The 18,971-nt window shown below is 29.7% G+C and overlaps 2 protein-coding genes across 2 annotated transcripts in view; one reads left to right on the plus strand and one right to left on the minus strand.

Annotated features, from left to right (window-relative positions):
* Positions 1–324: 324 nt before the first annotated feature.
* The window catches only part of LOC136989881 (RING finger and transmembrane domain-containing protein 2), a 46,459-nt gene continuing 27,812 nt past the window's right edge, over positions 325–18,971 (plus strand). Inside the window, exons 1-3 of the mRNA XM_067288173.1 lie at positions 325–445; positions 16,935–17,510; positions 17,586–17,662. Of these exons, the coding sequence (XP_067144274.1) occupies positions 16,937–17,510; positions 17,586–17,662 (651 nt within the window). The 5' untranslated portion in view covers positions 325–445; positions 16,935–16,936. The remainder of the gene's footprint in view (positions 446–16,934; positions 17,511–17,585; positions 17,663–18,971) is intronic.
* LOC136989844 (general transcription factor II-I repeat domain-containing protein 2-like) lies at positions 8,695–10,536 on the minus strand. Its single transcript, XM_067288128.1, has 2 exons — positions 10,178–10,536; positions 8,695–9,982 (listed from the first exon to the last, which is right to left on the minus strand). Exons 1-2 carry the CDS (start codon positions 10,534–10,536, stop codon positions 8,695–8,697), a joined length of 1,647 nt encoding a protein of 548 aa, XP_067144229.1.

Here is an 18,971-nt window from a genome sequence, read left to right on the forward strand (position 1 = left end):
GCGTATGTCGGATGATCATTCCTCAACTTATTATTATCACGTTGCCCGACTAGGTGATAGCAGTATTCATAATGACCGGTCAATTTGATAAATTAATCAATATTTATTACAATGCCCGATTTTGTTGGTCATTATTCATAATGCCCGTATTAATTACTTTGTCCGTAACATATATATAAACAATTTTTATAATAACATATATATATTTTTAAATAATTTGGGATAAATAATTACAGAGAAAAAAAGAAAATAAAAAATGATATAAGAATTAGGTTCAATTAGAGTATTGGTTTTTAAAAAATAATTTATCAGCGCCATCTAAAATAGAGAAGTGGAATTAAAAGAAAGAAGTTTTATCAGAGTTATTCGGTCGATGACGAATTCTTATGAAATTTTCGAAAGACGGAAGGAAAACAGAATAATGTCTTGTCAAAATAATTAACAAGTAAGTTTATATTAACAAAAATACAGTTAAAGTTACTTGGAATTTTAAAAATGTCTTCTTAAGTATCATAAAAGAATACAAGGTTATTTTGGTTTTTTTACTTGTTTCAAGATAGGTAATGATTACAGGATTTATAGGAATTACTTAAACATATTTAGAAAGAATATGTCATAATAAACAGTGTGGATTAATTAATAGTTAATTACAACTACTAAATACCTAATATTGTCATTGAATATCAGAAACTAATTGCTACAGTCATATGCTTTATGCTGTTTCTATCAGACTTTGGGTTTAGAGGTTACTTTTAGGTGGTTTGTATATAAGTACATAAACATTGTTAATATATATGCTATATAAACACTGTGTGTCATAATCTGATTATATGTGTTGTTTTTTAGGTTCTAATTACTCTTTAATTTAATATTTACACTTAAATGTAGTTTTATGTTATAACTGTTTTTATCTTAAAATTTTTTTAAGATATTATCTTCAGTGGAAAGATCATTGTAAATTAAATGTTTCATGATACTGCAATTGTGAAATGCTTATGGAATTTCATTACAAGTATGGTACTTTTACTTTTGATGTTAGTTACAATAAACTGGTTTTTATATGATAAATACTCTGTCTATATACATTATAATCATTTTTGGGACTACTGAGGGAGGGATTTTTTCCCGGACCCAGAAACCTGTAGTGGTCCCTATTGATTGATGTTATTTTTTTATTAACAAAAAAATAAAATCTTTAAAACTTTTATTTTTTGCTTTGTCAATAAAGAAATATTCTAAATATTTAATTTGTTTGGAAATAAAATGGTAAAAGGGGCCCATACAAGCTCTCAATGGTTCTATTTATATTCAATTATTCATAACTGAGTGATTTATAGTTATTTTATATAAACTAATTATTTTGTAAACTAATTTTTATCTATTATTGTTACTTTTTATATAAGAGATAATTTGTGGATATGATGATGAAATGAATTTTGTATGGATAAAGAATACTTATTCTGTAGATATGCTTTAATGCTCATTAATAGTAGAAGCAAACTTTAGTAATATTTGAAGTGACATTAATACAGCTTGAAATTGCAGAATGAAGTACTCTATCTGCATGATTCAATAAGCAGTTTAAAGCTAGTTTCATGCTGTTGAATGAACTACTATGAATGAACAAAACAAACACTAATCAATGCAGAATGTTCATAATATACTTCGTGACACAAACTGAGTTAGAACATGATTAGTTGTAAATGTTTGGAATACTAGTTGTAAAAAGTTCATTGGTTGAACAAATTGAAGTTTGGCAAAAGTTGAGATAATTTCATTTCCTAATGAACTGGTTGAGCAGTTGCCAAAAGGGATTATCTGGTTTGTATCTACTCTGTAGTGATTTACATTTGAATATACAGCTTAAGTTGGTTCGTATAGCCTATAGTATACACCTAGGCCTGTTCTGTACTGAAGTGCAAAGGATGCAATGAGCCTAAGTGGCATAATCAAACCTTTCAATTTTTCAAAGAATTTGGTTATTTGAAAAATTTAGACAGAAACTTTAAACCTAAAACTTCTTAATTGTTGGAAAAAAAATGTTGCTGCAGAGTAAAATACGTCTTAATAAACATTACAGAATTAAAATTAACACCATGAAACTATTAAAAATACAAGAAAAATTTATAATTTTAATTCTTAAAAATGATTTTAAAAAAAAAATATCGGGCTACAATATTATATACTCATCAGGCATAGAGTTGTTATTACAGTAGAGCATCGATTATCCAACTTAATTGGGGACTGGGGTTGGTCGGATAACTGAAAAGTCGGATAACCGAAAAGTATGAAAAAATACATTATTAGTATAATGTATTAGGCCTGGTTTAAATACTAGCCTCTCTTTCATGAACAGCCAGTGCTGCCAGCTAAAACATGCAAAAATTTAACAAAAATAATATTAAAGTGGCCAAGACATAACCAAATATTGTAGCACCACATCACTAGCGGACATTTGAATTTGCCGACGGTCGGTTAACCGATAAGTCGGTTAATCGGGGGTCAGATAAGCGATGCTCTACTGTATTTGTATGATTTTTAAAATTACCAAACAAAAAAAGGATATTTAATAGATATTAATGTGTATTATTAAAATAAAAAAATACTTTAGTTTATTTCAAAACAGTTCTCTAAAAACATTTTTTATAATTATTCATAATATAAGTCTTGGCAATTAAAATAAAATCTTATAAATTTATCTGCTCAGTTGTGATATTGTACAAGATTTTGTCATGAGTGAATATAATTAGTAAAATATTACAGAAAATTGATTCAGTGTTGAAAATAATATAGGGGTATTACAAAATTTAAAATATTTATAAAATTATAAGTCTAATGATAAATTTCAAAATGTTTTATATGAAGCAAAAAAATAGAAGCTGACACAATATTTTCTCCATTGCCAATAATTTGACGACATAGGCAGAAAGTAATGTTTTATTATGAAAGTGCAGGTGAAACGATTTGGGATCCGGAAACAAGTTTTAAAATCAATTTCTTTTTTGCTATTTTGAATACCATTTTAAATTCTTTAAATGATATGTAGTTTTAATAGTTCAAATTTAAAGATAATTTTGGTTTTCTTTGATATTCCTAGTTTACCAAGCATTCTCAAAGAAACAAGAATGAGATTTTCAAAATAAACTGTTTGAGAATATTAGAAAAGAAGCTGACATAAGTGCCTGAAATTTGTGCAACAATTTTTCCTGAGTCTGGCTGTCATAGTGGTTCCTATCTTTATAAATTAATTTTATTTTTGCTAACAAAAAATGAAATCTTTAAGACTGCTCTTTATTAATGAAGAAACAGTCTACAAATTTCACTTGTTCAAAAAAAAAAAAAAAAAAAAGGCTAAAGGTGATCACTGAGAGGTAAAAGGGATCATAAGCGTGAATCTTGACGATCCTGATTATTTGCATATATACATAAAACAGGAAGCTAAAAAGGACTATTGACATAGGGCTAGTTCAAAATTTTAAAAAATTATTTGATACAATTGTTAAAATGTATAGTAGGCCTATATATTACGTTTTTTTTTTAAACAAGATAAATTTGTAATCAATGATTTTTTTTTATTAGACTATTTAGAGAAAACTAACAAAATATAGTGTGTCCCACATGAAAACTGGCTCCACTTGTCAGTTGAGTAAATTATTGTAATCTTCACATTGGAAAAGATGGGACAACTGAGACAAAATAACTCTGAAAACTTAGTTTTATTCACAAATCATTATGGAAATTTGTATAACCAATGCTTCATTATTTAAGGAGATCTAGTTTGTGGGGCACCTGTAGCTTCAAATTGGTGCTTAGATTAGCACAAGTTCAGATTAGTGAAAATGGGATATAAAGAAAGTAGTGGCAACATATCCATATATAACAAATTATTTATTGTAAAAACAGAATAGCATTACATTTCTTCAATATTATCTCCTGCATATCATCTGCACACCAATAGTATACTGATGTTTATGTCCCTAATGACTACTGCTCAAAGGATGGCATCTCTTGTGTGGAAATGCTTTTCTCTCAATTGGCTTGGGGAAAGATTGAAGTCACAAAGACTCATGTTGGGTGAATATGGAGTATGTTTGAGTACCTCCCCCACTGTCCTAACAATTCCCTCACAGGAACAGCAGTATGACATGTGCAAGAAAATGGGAGCATTTGTTTGGAAATGCTGTTGTTTCCTCTGCATTGTGGGACAAAGATGATGTTCCAGGTACTTATGGTAGTATTCAGCATTCAGAGTCTGGCCCTGAGGAACTGCATGAATAGTATCATATCCTTCACAACATATACCACCAGTGGCATGCTGTCATTGGAAGCGGTGGAAGTGCCCACTTCCCTTGTATTTTCTAAAAAATAAATACATATTGTGCAATTATTTTCATATAATTAAAATTAATGTTTTATTATAACTGCATTATGTATCTTATTACAAATTTCTATACTACACGTGAAAAAACGATAAGATTGCTATTGTATATTCGAATATCAGTGGCAGAATGGAAGCACTGTATTGTCGGCTTCCAAACAGCCAGATTATACTCATTCACGCATGCGCTTTACAGAGCACCAACCTCACCCGGTTTAGCTGGTGGAAGCTACACACGTATAACGCTTCCAATTCTATCCAGGACCGGTTTTAGGCCGTTAGCCGCCTGCCTGTTAGATATTTGGCCACCCTCGCCCGATTATGTGTCACGAGTAGATTTATAACTTAACCCAACCGATAAGAATTTACTGGTATGATGTTTTTATGATAGTTCTGTATAGTTGACAGGAGTTAAAAAAATCTATTAAAATATTTGATATTTTTATTCTGCTCTCCCATCTTATATTACTTATGGATTTCAATGTTAAACCAGTGATATTACGATTTCGTATGTCCCATCTATAAGGAAATGTAGAAAAAAAATGTGTACAAATCTTGTACAATGTTAAAAAATCAACTATTATTTTGGCTGCATCATTTACAACTAAATTTAATGAAAGATGCATAAGGTACAAAAAAAGCTCTAGAATTTATTTTCCCTAAATTTATGATTTATGTATCCGTTGTCATAAAAATTGGCTTTTCCACTTTTTCCCAAGACTACAAATATTCAAGTACAAAGTAACCGGTTTCGACTTATTTCTACTTAAGAAGTAGTTAAATAATTAAGAGATTAGGGAATTGGGGACATAAATAAAACCCTGCCGAAAGAGCTGGAATTTTACTTAAACAGAAGCTTAACCGAACCAATCTCTAGCCGAGTACAGTGTGGACTGATTTCTTCATAATATTAGATAATAAAGACAGAAATTTTTCCGGTTCAATGAGAGTGACTGAAAAGTTGTAAATTTTGGAAATTTCCGTGGACCTTGGTCCTAAAACAAATTAGTTAGAAAACAAATGACGGACAATCTATTAAGTTTAACACATTTAGATTTTTATAGCTATGGCGAGAAACGTTTAAAATGTACAACAACCTTGTCGTATCCTTTGAGGTATACGAGTGATGTGACAAAGAAGCATTTGACATTGACTGGTATCGGCACCCTCGGGATTTGGCAGCCCACATGCATACACTACCAGGACTGTCTCTGATTCCATCCATTAGTTACTTGTAGGGAGCTATTTGACTAAGTGGATTGTTTTAAAATTTAAAAAGTAAAGATTTTATGTTACTTTTATGTACGTTTTTTTACAAAGCTATATTTAATTATAATTTTCTTTAAAAGTATATTCATACAATTGAATAATATTTTGTACCAGGTACAAGTATGTACTGTACATCCACCACACATTTTATTTCACCAAGTAAGTTGTTATTATTTTATTTATAATTTTAGCCCTTATATCATGGCTAGCAGTTCAGAATGTAATTGTGATATTAAAAATACATTTAGAGAAGTCTACAATTTTTACTGGCTTATCGAACAAACAATACGAATGAAACCAAGATCATCACTGACGCACAATTAACTGATTGCCCATGGAAGTCGGCTTCTCACAGAAACAGTTTCCCTATCATCAAATGTCACGGCATGCCACTGTATACCACTATCAACTTTACTTTCACATTCCTTGGTTCTTGGTGCAGTTTTTTATGGTGGAAATGATGGATGATGCCATTCATTGGATTGGTGTTTCAGTTCTGGCTTGTAAGATTGCATTCACATTTATCCAAATCAATGATCCTACTTCAAAAACATTATTTTAGGGCAGTCCAATTTGACATCATTAAGTAACATCTTTTTACTCACTGATCTACATGTCCTACACAAGCACCACTAGGTGAGTCAAACAGCCATGCCTTTCCCTTCAAAATCCAGAAATCAACAGCACTACCATTCATTTCTATGGAGCATGAAAAGAAATTAGTGTTGCCACTATTTTCTTTCCAATACTTGTATGTGGATACAGAGTGATGAAAACAATCAGAAACATTTATTGAACAAAATCTTTTGAACACATCAATATGAAGGTTGAACTGTTTGAAATGTAAATGAAAACTGTTTCAGTTATTATAATTTATGAAAGTTGATTTGTGCAGTGCACATCAAAATGATGCTTGATTTCTTGTCAAACAGAAATCGGCATCTGACAATTAATTGTTTCTACAGTTCTGCATATTTGATCCTACAGATTAGCCAAATTTTGTGGCCATGGTAACACACAAATTTTGTTGTATACATATCAATCCAGAGAGAAAATCAAGGGGCACAGGTCTTCTGACTGACATTCAGTTTATCCTTCTGTACAAAATTTGTATTTTTAGAAGGGACAATATGCAGTGGTATTCGAACTTGCTGAAAGACAGCATTGAGTCTGTTGTTTAGTAGCTATGGGAATACCCATAGCTTCAATGTGTTATGATACACAATTTCAGTTAGTGTTTTAGCAAACATGAACGATCCATAATCTTTCTTCTGTCAACTTTCTATCAGAGCACAAAACACATTTATCTTTGGATTAACTCTTGAATGTTCAGCAGCTACATGTGAGTTTCAGAATCTCATATATGTATGTTGTGTAGGTTTGCTTTTCTTCTCCTGACAAATGAAATATAGTTTCATCACTGAAACAAGTTTGTGTATTTAGTTCAAAGTGGCTAAGTTGATTGATTGAATAAACGATGCTTAATTCAAGACTTCAGTAGCTCTGTGAGACTTTAATAAGATCTTGAGGCAGGAACATTACATGAACAGTTGGGTACAGGATGTGAAGGAAAGTATGGAAAAAAGTCTGTTTTTGATGGGGAGAGACACTGTGTAACAGAGAAAACAAAAGACACAATAAAGCTCTTGTTATAAACGTTTCATCCTCTTTAATTTCAGTACTACAAAATATATATTTAAATGTATTTAATTTGTTTTGTTAGAAAAAGTAAATAAAACTCAGATAAAACTAGAAAAATTAAATACAGAAATATACTTTGCTGTTTAGGTCTATTTTTATCAAGTTTAGTACAGTATAAAATTTGCATGAAAGGAATCTTTAATATTTAACCAAAGAATTGCTAGAGTACATTTAATCATCATTAAAAATGGATAATTTATGCATTAAGTTATATGAAAAAGTAATAGTATATAATTAAAAACAGAGTTCATCATCAATATTATCAATTACAGTATTTTATGGAAATTAATTAAAATTAATTTATAAAACCATACATAAAATATTTTGTTCCATAAAAATTTATTGAAAGTTTTTTCTTAATTGCATTTTCTTTTAATTTAAATGTTTTCTAAGACATTTATAGACAATTATGTAATAATGGAAAAAAGAAAACAAAGTCCAAAATTTAAATTTTCAGCTTTTGAATTTTGTTTATTCTCTGAAAAATTTATTATTGGTCCTATTAGTACCATAAATTTTTTTATTCTTAAATAAAAAATAATTAATATAATAAAAGTAGATTTATGTATGTTTGCTGAAAATATCTGTGTAACATTTTTTTCTCCCTCACTCTTTCTGCCTCGTAGGCACTGAGTTTTTTGTTTTATTTTTAGGCCTATTGTGCATTTCATCAGGCCCATAATGAAGGACAGTGTCAAACATATTTGCTATAGATCACCCCCAAAAAATTCAGGGATTTTTCAACTGTTGGATTCAATTCCTGGTTTCCAGAACAGTAGGCAGATGACTTGGCTGACTAGATGGCCAAAGCAGTTATCTGTTTAACACTAATTACAAGAGGAATTTAGAAAATCTTTAAATTTAATTTTATAGAAACATAATTTGAATAATCAACTGAATATCTATTATGGTATATAAGAATAGTTACTGTATGTTATAGTTACATACTTAGGCATTGCTGCATAGTTTTTTTTCTTTAAACATTAATAGTAGTTGAATTAATTATGTTATAAAATTTCATTTTATTGACAATATGTTTTTATGGCCATACATATTTTTATAAATTACATAGCCATATTATAGCCCTATAATTTGGCAGTTTATTTGGCTTTAACTATAAATCAGGTTTTTGAGTTTATCATATATATCGGGTGGCCAAGCTCCTTGATAGTCCGAGCCATTTTTCAAAATTTGAAATTTTTCGCGAGCCGCAATTAGATATGTATTTAAAAGGCATGCAAAAAAGGTATTAAAAAATTTTCTTACAGAAATTATATTTATTGTAAACATATAAATAAAAGTACAAAATATGTGTATTGAATTTAAATATTAAAAATTAAACACATTTATTTTACTTCTCTTGATAATTCTTTAAAATTTGGTGAATAATTGGTGACAGCACTTCTCAATAATTCTTTGAGATGCTGGTTAGTTAATACTGATCGGTGTTTGGATTTCACGAATTTTAAAGTGGAATAAAATGATTCACATAAGTACGTTGTTCCGAATATTGAAATAATTCGACAAGCAGCCTTTTTTAATTCAGGATACTTCGATTCTGGTACAAATTTCCAAAATTCAGTAATCGACGTCGACTTATATTTTAATTGTAGAGCTTGATCTTCTTGCATCTCTATTAATTCTAATTTTCCAGATGCTTTTTGGGTCATGATTATATTGGAAATGGAAAACTCACCTTGAATTATGTTAATTTCAAATGGATTCAGAAAAAAATCAAGAGACGATTTAAAATATTTCAAGTCTTGAAATCTATTTTGGAATTCCGTCAATATTTCTTCTAGCTTTTTTATATACTCGTTGAGTTTTTCTTGTTTAATATTGGAACAAATTTTTTTAATTCGAGGAAAATGACAAAAAGTTTTATTTTTAATGTCTTTTTGAAAAAGTTGTAATTTAGTTTGAAAACTAAATATACACTGTGAGAGGTCAGATATTATTTTATCTTTCCCCTGCAATTTTAAATTGAGTGTTTGCAAATGTTCCATGACATCAGTCAAAAACATTAAGTCTTGTAACCACTCGTCATCGTCTAATTCTGAATAGGTTATTTCCTTTTCTTTTAGAAATGCAGTTATCGGATCAAACAAATCTACAAAACGATTTAATACGTTGTAGCTAGACAACCATCTAACAATGCAAAAGAAATTAATGTCATTTGGAAGTTCTTCGTCCTTTAATTCTTCAAGGAAATTTTTGAATTGTCGATGATTTTTTGCATTGGTGCGAATGTAATTCACAATGTGTAACACTGTTTTCATAACATCAGGATATTTTAAATATTTTGTAACGAGATGTTCTCGGTGAATTATGCAGTGAATCGGTATGAATTGTGGAATTTGAGAATCATCTCTTAAAAGCCCAATAAGACCGATTTTTTTACCCAGCATTGCCGGAGCTCCATCAGTTGCAATGCTTACAAGTTTATTAAGAGGCACATCAAAAGTTTTCATTATGGAATCTAATTCATTTTTAATATCGACACCGCGGGTTGACTCTTGAAGTGCCACTAAATCTAATAATTCTTCTTTAACAACGAAGTCAGGTGAAACAAAACGTATGAAAACTGCCAATTGCGGAAGATCTGTGATATCTGTTGATTCGTCAAGGGCTAAGCTGAATGCAATACAGTTCTTCAAATCATTTTTTAAATTATATTCAAGAGATGTATTAATTGCAGTTATGCGTCGTTCGGTTGTGTGTCTCGAGATGGGAATTTGCGAAACAACTTTGTGCAATGCTGCATTATTTGGATCTAAAACTTTAAGTACATCTTCCAAGTTTTTTTAAATAAACTCCCCCTCTCCATACGGGCGTTTTGCACGAGCAATATTCCAGGCAATAACAAAACTGGCTTCAGCCACATTATTAGCTTGATTGCTACAGGTCATCAAAACTGACTGTTGTTTATTTAAATTTGATTTTAAAGAAGCAAGTTTATCTGATCTTAATTTGGAATTTGGTGGATACTGATTAGAAAACTGAGGATGATTGGTTTCATAATGTCGACGTAAATTGCTAGCTTTATAATTTTTGACCGTAGAATTACAAATAACACATAATGCTTTTCCGTTATTGTCAATAAAAAAGAAATTCTCTTCCCACTCATTATTAAAACTTCTATTTTCTTGCTCGTATTTTCTTTTTTTATTTTCGTTCTCTGTCGTCATATTTTTAAAAGAACTGGAAATAAATAAATAAATTTAGAAAATACAAGATTGATGTTATTAAAACAATAACAACACGTGTTACATACTACGAAACAAATTTAGTTAACTTACTAAAAATTCCAGATTACAAATTATATCCGTAGCAAGAGTGATACAAATTGTTTCCTCCAGAGCACAATGTCAACTGTCCTTTGCAATGAAAGTTTACAAATTCAAAATCGGTCTGGAGTCAATCGATTACGGACGATTACGCCACTGTTTATGTTCGTTCGCGCAGTTTTCGATGAGTCATATCATTCTTAACTTGGACGGAAATGAAACTTGTTACAACGTTGCACTTAGTCTTTCATATTTGTTGTCAGTAATTTAACCCTTCTATGATCGCTCGGCTTCTGTGAGAAGCCCTCTGGTGGTTTTTTAGTGGCATTTTTTCTGAAATTTTTCAAAAAATTTCAAAAAATTTAAGTTCTCCAATTTTTTCGAACTGCGAAAAATGCAATAAATAACGTTTTTATTGCGCGCCGAGTTTACTCAGAAAAAAATTCCAAAAAGTGCCGGCTTCTAACAAGCTTTCACGCGACTATGCACGGTAGCAAAAAATCGGGACAAAAACGAAGGAAACTCGGGTACATTTATCGAGAGCCGCAAATAATCCTTCAAAGAGCCGCATGTGGCTCACGAGCCGCAGGTTGGCCCCCCCTGATATATATATATATAATAATTATATTTTACTTATAGTCAACAGATTTTATATTGCAGAGTTAATAAATTTTTAATAGTTATTAATGATATTCTGGGGTGTGGTATGAGAAAATTTTATTTATTTAATTATTAAACTTATTTTTGGAAGTTATTTTATTAAATATCAACTTTGTTTTAGCTGCTGATTTGCATAATCAGCTTGATAAATGAGAACTGCATTCATTAACAATAATGAAATCATAACTAATGGTTTTAATAAAAATGAAAACATTCTTGAATTAAATAATGATAAAATTATTATCTTAATAGATATTGCAAAAGTTTATAATTTGTGAAACTATGAAATCAATAAGATGTGACTAGTTTACAAGAGAAGTTTGTTAATCTGGTATTGTGTGAAAATTAGTGAATAATTGGAATAGTTGAAAACTTGAGAGAGACTCAAATATTCCTATGCAATATCATTTGGTAAACTACACAAAATGTACAATGTATTGTGCTGCATGTTGCTTCATTAAAGCTAGTACATATGTTTTGTGTTCAGTAATATTGTGGCAGTATGCCATATTATCTGTTTTTGTCCTTTTGTTCTTTAAAATGAATAAAAAAATAAATATATTTCTAAAAATTAAAATATAGAATACAGTCAAAGTTAAAATACTCAATTGATTAATTTTTAGAAATATAGTTATTTTTTTTTATTCATTTTAACTAAATAACCAATTCCATTGAATCCTTAAATTCCTTAAATTTTAAATAATTCTTTGTTCTTTGTAAACTTTCCCCCACTTTCCTCTTTATTCTTTCCACCTTCTAGAATTTTGTAATCTTAATTCTTTCTTCTTGGAGGTGAGGGCCACTTTCTAGTATTCACCAACATAATGTATATGAGTTACCTGAGAGCATATGAAATGAAGAAAGGTCACTTTTGGGCTAGTGCTTGAAGAGTGAGAATGACAAAAGGAGAAATGTTAGTGTCTGGTGCTCGAGTAAATGGGTGAAGTCAGAACTTCGAGCAGGAACTTTGAAATTCTAGGCCAAAAGTTAGTGTGTTAGAGTCGGTGTCTCAGCTTGACAAGTCCTAATATGTAACTGGTTATTGAAACCAAATATACAAAAAATCTCAAGAACTGAGAAAAGGGAAGAGAGAAGTGAGAATTTTGTTAAGAAGCTCCCACATGGCCCTCACAGTAACTGAATGATGTTTGCACTACCTGGGTATTCTTTCCTATCCTATCTCCCATCTTAGCTATCTTTCACCCCTATCTTCAATTTTCTTTTATTAGTTTAAGTTTAGTGTTAAGAGTTAGTTTTAGAAAAATTATTCTTGCATATTGTATCAGATTAGTGTTATCACAATTCTGTGTTGTGGTCCTTTTTATCTATATTTTAATTGTTCCACTGACAATCGGGTCTAAGGTTGGCTGGAGAAATCATCCTAGAGCTGACATCCTTTATTTGAACCTATATATAGTTATATCCACATAAATTTTCTGTCATCTACTGCATGCTTAATTTGTTGGGTATTTGCCTTAGCTAACGAAAACCCTTTCATATCTCACATGTAAGGGTGTGACTATGCAGATGCAAGTGAGTGAATTTGCCAAGCAGTGTGTGAGCAAGTGAGAATATGTGGCAAGAAGAGGTGATGACATTTCTCACTCTTATTAAGTATAGCATGACTCCACTGACTCTAACAAACAGGAGAAAGTGGCATGGAGATGACATCACATGTTCACATTGAACTTGTCACAGAGAAACATGAATTATTCCACTGTATGTAAGTAAAAATCAAATTGGTTATTAGCAAAGAAAAACTTTTGTTATTGGGAGTACTTCATAATGAACACACAAAAAGAAAAAAAATATGGTGTTCTTTATCTGGAAACAGTGAAAGGATAAAGAACTTTGTTAATGAAACAGACATGAAACAAACAATGAATTTATGACTTTATGTATATCTATAGTTTGAAAAGAACAAAAATCTTTTTATATATACAATAGATGAAAGATATAAGAAGCAATCATATACTTGTGCCAAGGCACATTATTCAGCGAGAAAAGGTGAGATGTGATAAATATCAAACTCTGTCAGATATTTGCAAGATTTCTACTTCTCACTTGTGCTTGGTTTTCCTTTAGTGGGAACCATTATATATTGCTTGCTATTAGATTTGTGTCTGCATAGTCACTCCCTAAGACTGATAATTTTTTTTTTCCAGCGATCAATGCAAAGACAGTGTACCTAAAAACAGGTTTGTCATACTTTGTACTTGCATAGCTTTTGTGAATCGTATTTAAACAATAGATATGTAGCAGTTACAGTATATGCACATGAATCATTGTGAATATTGATTTTGTGCAATAGCGTGTTTAATGTTTATGCAGAGTTTTTCTATCAGTGTTAGCACAATATATTCAATGCACTGTATCGTTGCAAGACTGATTAAAAACCATGTACAGTACAAACAAGCTAATAGCATTTGGAAGCTTACATTTTTGATAATTTGGCACTACTATGGTTCCAAACGTGCTGGATTAACAAACTTCTACTGTATATAAAAGACACTAGTTATATTCAGCAGACTCAACAGTTCTGGAGCAGTTGATTTTTCCAGTGTTGTTTGAAGCTGATCACCCATTCATAAAAGGTTGCTCATCATTGATTTAGAGCAATGTTTCCCAAAGTGGTTACTACAGACTCCTTGGGGTCTTTGGAACCACTGAAGTCCACAAAAGGGACTTCAGTGGTTTCATAAAAGTAAAATGACTGTGACCCATTTTCATTATTATAAAAGTTAAAAATAAATAGTGATAAATAAATTGGTGGTCATTTTTATGTCCTGATGTAAACAAACATTTTATGTCAGGACATACCATCCCATCAGGTTCATCCATCTCATCAATAATATTGGAAAGTAATGTATTTTTAATAATTTTTGTTTTATATATATATATATATAATATATAAAACATCGAAGGCTTATATTTGAATATATATATATATGAATTGTGTTTTTTAAATTGATTTGTTTAAATTTATTTCTAATGGTAATATTAATTATTTATTCCAATCATAGAATTATAAAAATGATTCATATATTAAAAACTATAGATGATTATAAAATAAATAATAAAATTGTATAAAATGAACTATATATTTAAATTAAAAAGTACTTTGTTCTACATTAAAATTTAATATAGTTAAAATTAAAAATAACATTTATAATATAAAAATATTATTGAAATTGAATAGATGAAATATTTCATCTATTCAATTTCTATAATATTTTTATTGGTTGTTATTTATAATTATAAAAACTATTTAATGACAAATAAATTATTTATATTTTTTAAATTTTGATCAAAAACATGTTTTTCTATGAAAATTCAATAGATAAAATAAAGAACTTATTAATTTTATGTTTTTGTAATATAATTTATAACCCAATTAGAAATAAATTAATCATTTTTTTCTGTTTTCACTATTATACCCACTTTTCAAAAATGGGCAAGCTTTAGCTAGTAATTTCAATAAATATTACTTTAAATATCAAAATGTTTTATTTATATTTTATTTTTTTATCACCATTCAAGACATCAAAGTTAAATTTGTAATTTTGCTATTATGTAGTTGTGTAGAGTTGTTTCACTTGGGGGTTTATGGTGAGGTTTTTGCTATGAGAAGGAGTCTGTGGGCATAATAAGTTTGGGAATCATTGGTTTAGAGCAGCGGTGGCCAACCTTTTTGGAAGCAAGGGCACAATTAAAAATTTTTATGAACGTTGTGAGTGCAACAATATGTAATGACATTGTGGCCAACCTGGCAACATCTTATCGTACCCCTAGATTTTTCCCTATGTCTTTTGGTCAGCCATTCTGACCACATGTATGGTACTGCTGACACTCTGTACTAGAGCTCCAAATAAATTTGTTTTACTTGTTAAATCTGTGTTTATTTCGTCTAGAACCAAAAACATCATATATGTTTATTGTTAAAGTTATTTTTAATTTTTTTAAATTCTTAATTATACTTTCTTAAATTTTTTTCATTTAATTTTTGTCATTTTTAATTTTGATTCTTTTTGATTTTATTTTATAGGTTAAAATAATAATAATAATGTGTAATAACAATTTTATTGAATGACATTTATTACATAATACATGAAAAATTAATGAGAAGGTTGAGACTGTATTTCCTGACATAATTTTTTAAAGTCAGGAGAGTAATTTGATACTGCTACTCTTAAACTATCATTCAAATTTTCATCCGTATAGAGTTATTTAATATCTCAATAAATAATTACTTGAAAATTTCAATTAATAAATAATAAGTAATTTCAAGAAAATTCTGCTTAAAAGCTGGATCATGAAATTGATTGGAAATAAAATAAAAAAATTATTTTAATTTATCGGGAATCGTGTTGTGGGCTCATAATAAATCGCTTGCAGGTGCGGGGTTGGCCACTCCCGGTTTAGAGCAGTCGAACTGAACAATTAAAGTTTGTTCAGTTTAATTAATTAATTTTAATTGTGTTAGCTTGATTACTTTACTATCATTCATTTTGAAATAGTGGATTTTCTATATAATTGTGTGTGAATCCAGGGACTGTTCTTTTTTTTAATTTTTTTTGAAAATGCACTTTAGAAACTCAACTTTCCCCATTCGGTTCCCACAGAGTAAAATTACAGGGAATATTGGATGTTAACTTAACTATCAAAACATAACTAAAGAATTCATCTCTCTAGGGTCATCAAAGTGACAAAGTCCTCCTCCTCGCATTGACCTACAAAAAAAATTGCAAATATATTATAACAATAATAAGTTAAACATGGTCTTATTTCTTCTGATTGTTTTGGATTCCCCCCCTTGGTCTTGGTTAACTGTCAATTTTCTCACACTTAACAATTGAATGCTATTACATGCTAGGCGATTTTGTTTAACTTTCATCATTCAGCAATGACACCTTTGATGTGTCATCGCTACCAAACAAATGGTTACCTGATCAGATTCCCACACTAGATACCGATATAACACAAGCACATCCGATCTTTGGGGGTGACTGAAAGTCCGTAGCATCACTGATAATTTTGTGAATTTGGGTCCGAGGCTTTTTGAACGTCCTTCCTCCTGTCCTCCACGAAAGTATTTCATCCGAATTAGCCATCAACAACGAGATATGATAATTGATTGGTCTATGTATGTTCTCTCTCTTGGTTGGAAATAGTTTATGGTAGGAATGATGCTTACTAGTGATATTGTACTAGATTGAGGAAACTGTATTCCTCATGATTAGTTTTGTCTGTAATCTTTTAGTTTTTATTAAATTTGTTGAATTTCTACCAATGGTTGATCTTTCTCTGGTATTGTGGATGTCTTATTTACTTAACTCATAAGAAGAAAAAAAATCAGAGAATGCCATCCAGTGATACCATGAGTGGATCCCTCCAATCTGATGCTGAAAAAAAGAGGGTTTAGAATTCCATGCTACACCTCCAGTTTCTCACAATTGTATTTGAATCTGTTTATAATAAATGAGTTACCTGAACCAATAAGAAATAACCTGATGTTACAAGTATTGTTTTATGTTAAGAACGTCATAAATTTTTATATTGTAAAATAATTCTATATTTTAAATTGAATTTTAAACTCAACTTATTTGTATATAATTGAAATAATTTTCTGTGTTTTATAGATATGGCCGAAAGTAATAACAGTCAAGAAAGAAATTCTAGTCAACCTTGGCTTAATATTCCATGGTCATTAAGACATGGATTGCATACTTCTAGCTTACAACATTTAGCAAGTAACCAACGAATTCATCAAGATATACAGCACGTTATAAGAGGATTTAGTCCATTAGTTGAAGGATCATCATCTTTCGGATCGGTGAATGCTCGCCACTTTACTTCATGGCTCCGAGAACAGAGACCAATGTTCTTTTCAAGTTCTAATAGAATTAACCCAGATGTACCTCCTCCCCTCCATGTATCTAATCATCAAGAACAGATTTTGAATGATGACTTTGTGATTGAAATGGGATCTGAAAGATTAAGAAATAACTCTCAAAGAGCATCTAATAACAATAACAACAATAATGAAGACATTACAGTAAATAATTCTACAGAAAACAGAGAACAGAATAGAAATAATGATCCAGCTGATGCACTTCGTAACAATCCAGAAATGAGAGCATTACTGTTGATGGCAGAGAAATATGTACCTTTTATTTTAATTTTATTATTGAAATTAATTTTTGATCATAGAATAGGTAAGAATTTAACTTAATTATAAGAATGAACATTTTATGATTGGCTAAGATTTTTATATATAAGAATTTTTAAAGGTATTCTGGTTGTTATTGGTTTATTTGCAACTTTTTGTCATGCAAATTCAGTGATTAAGAGAGAGGTTTCTAAACAGGTAAGAAATTTAATTTTTCAAGAAATTTTATAGTTTAGTAATTTTTGTTTTATGTTTATTTCCTCATTGTTATAAATTTTATTACTGAAACTTAGTAGAATATTATAATTTAAAGCTGTGATTAAAAAGAATGTTTATATATACAAATCAATAAAATGAAATTAATCTTAGATAAGAAGCTAAGTATGCAATAAATTCATTATAGAACTCTTACAAATGTTTGTGTTGTTATGGACATAATGTTATCTATATTGTACATTTAAAAAATTATTTAATTTATTATATACTGATATGTAATATTGTTGGTATAATTGAATTTAAAAGACATGATTTATGCTTCTTAGACTGATCCCTAAGACTACAAATACAACAGAATCCATTTTTCACTCACACACTTCAATAATGTTAATTCTATTTTAATATATAAAATATCCAGCAATGAGAGTTATGTAACTTTCCTGGCTATTATGAGATTTTATTAAAAATACTTTTATATTATTAAGCAAAATAAATAAAATTGTGTATGGTGCCATCTGTTATCAGATTTTGTTATAAAAACATTTTATATTTTTAATTACTACAAAGTGGCAAAAAGCTTAATTTTGAGGGTAGGGATGAGTTTTATGAAAAAGTGTAAATATTACTGTATTTTTGCAGTATGACCGGCATGCCACATACAAATGGGAGACCAGCATGCTGGAAACCCCGAGGTTATGACATGCTGGTTAAACTGCAACTAAATTATAAAATTAATCAGATCTAACAAAACTAGTTGTTAATTAAATGTTAAAGAAAACATTTTTCTGAGTACAACAAAATAATAACATTGTAATTTGACTTACTTAAAATCAGAAGGAAATTTTTCATTTACAAGATAATAAAATAATGACTTATTGACAGTGGTAGTAGTTAGTTAGTGTGGGCTATACCATCCATCTACCCTGACCTTAAAAATAACATCTTCCTCTCAAATTTCTTACAAAGCCTATGTAAGCTGTGATAATTTACAGTGAGTTTCTTAAATTTAATATGTTTATTTTTGAATCTAATAGCAATAAAATACACATTAAAAAAGCACTTTTAATTCCACTAGTATTTTATGTTGTCACTGTTTAGAAGACAAAAAGAAGAAATTAAACATATAATTTTAGTTTTTGATGTAATACTGACAGTTTCACAGTTTTAGAATAAAAACTTGTTCATTTTTACTTGATGTAACTTGTTTTTTTTTTTAATGTTCCCTCTAGAGAGGGATGTATAGCTTCACTTAAACGGGCATGCCAGTTATTACCATATGGAAATATCTGAT

Source organism: Centruroides vittatus, unplaced genomic scaffold (genome assembly GCF_030686945.1).
Source record: "Centruroides vittatus isolate TY-2023 unplaced genomic scaffold, ASM3068694v2 scaffold_769, whole genome shotgun sequence".
NCBI lineage: Eukaryota > Metazoa > Arthropoda > Arachnida > Scorpiones > Buthidae > Centruroides > Centruroides vittatus.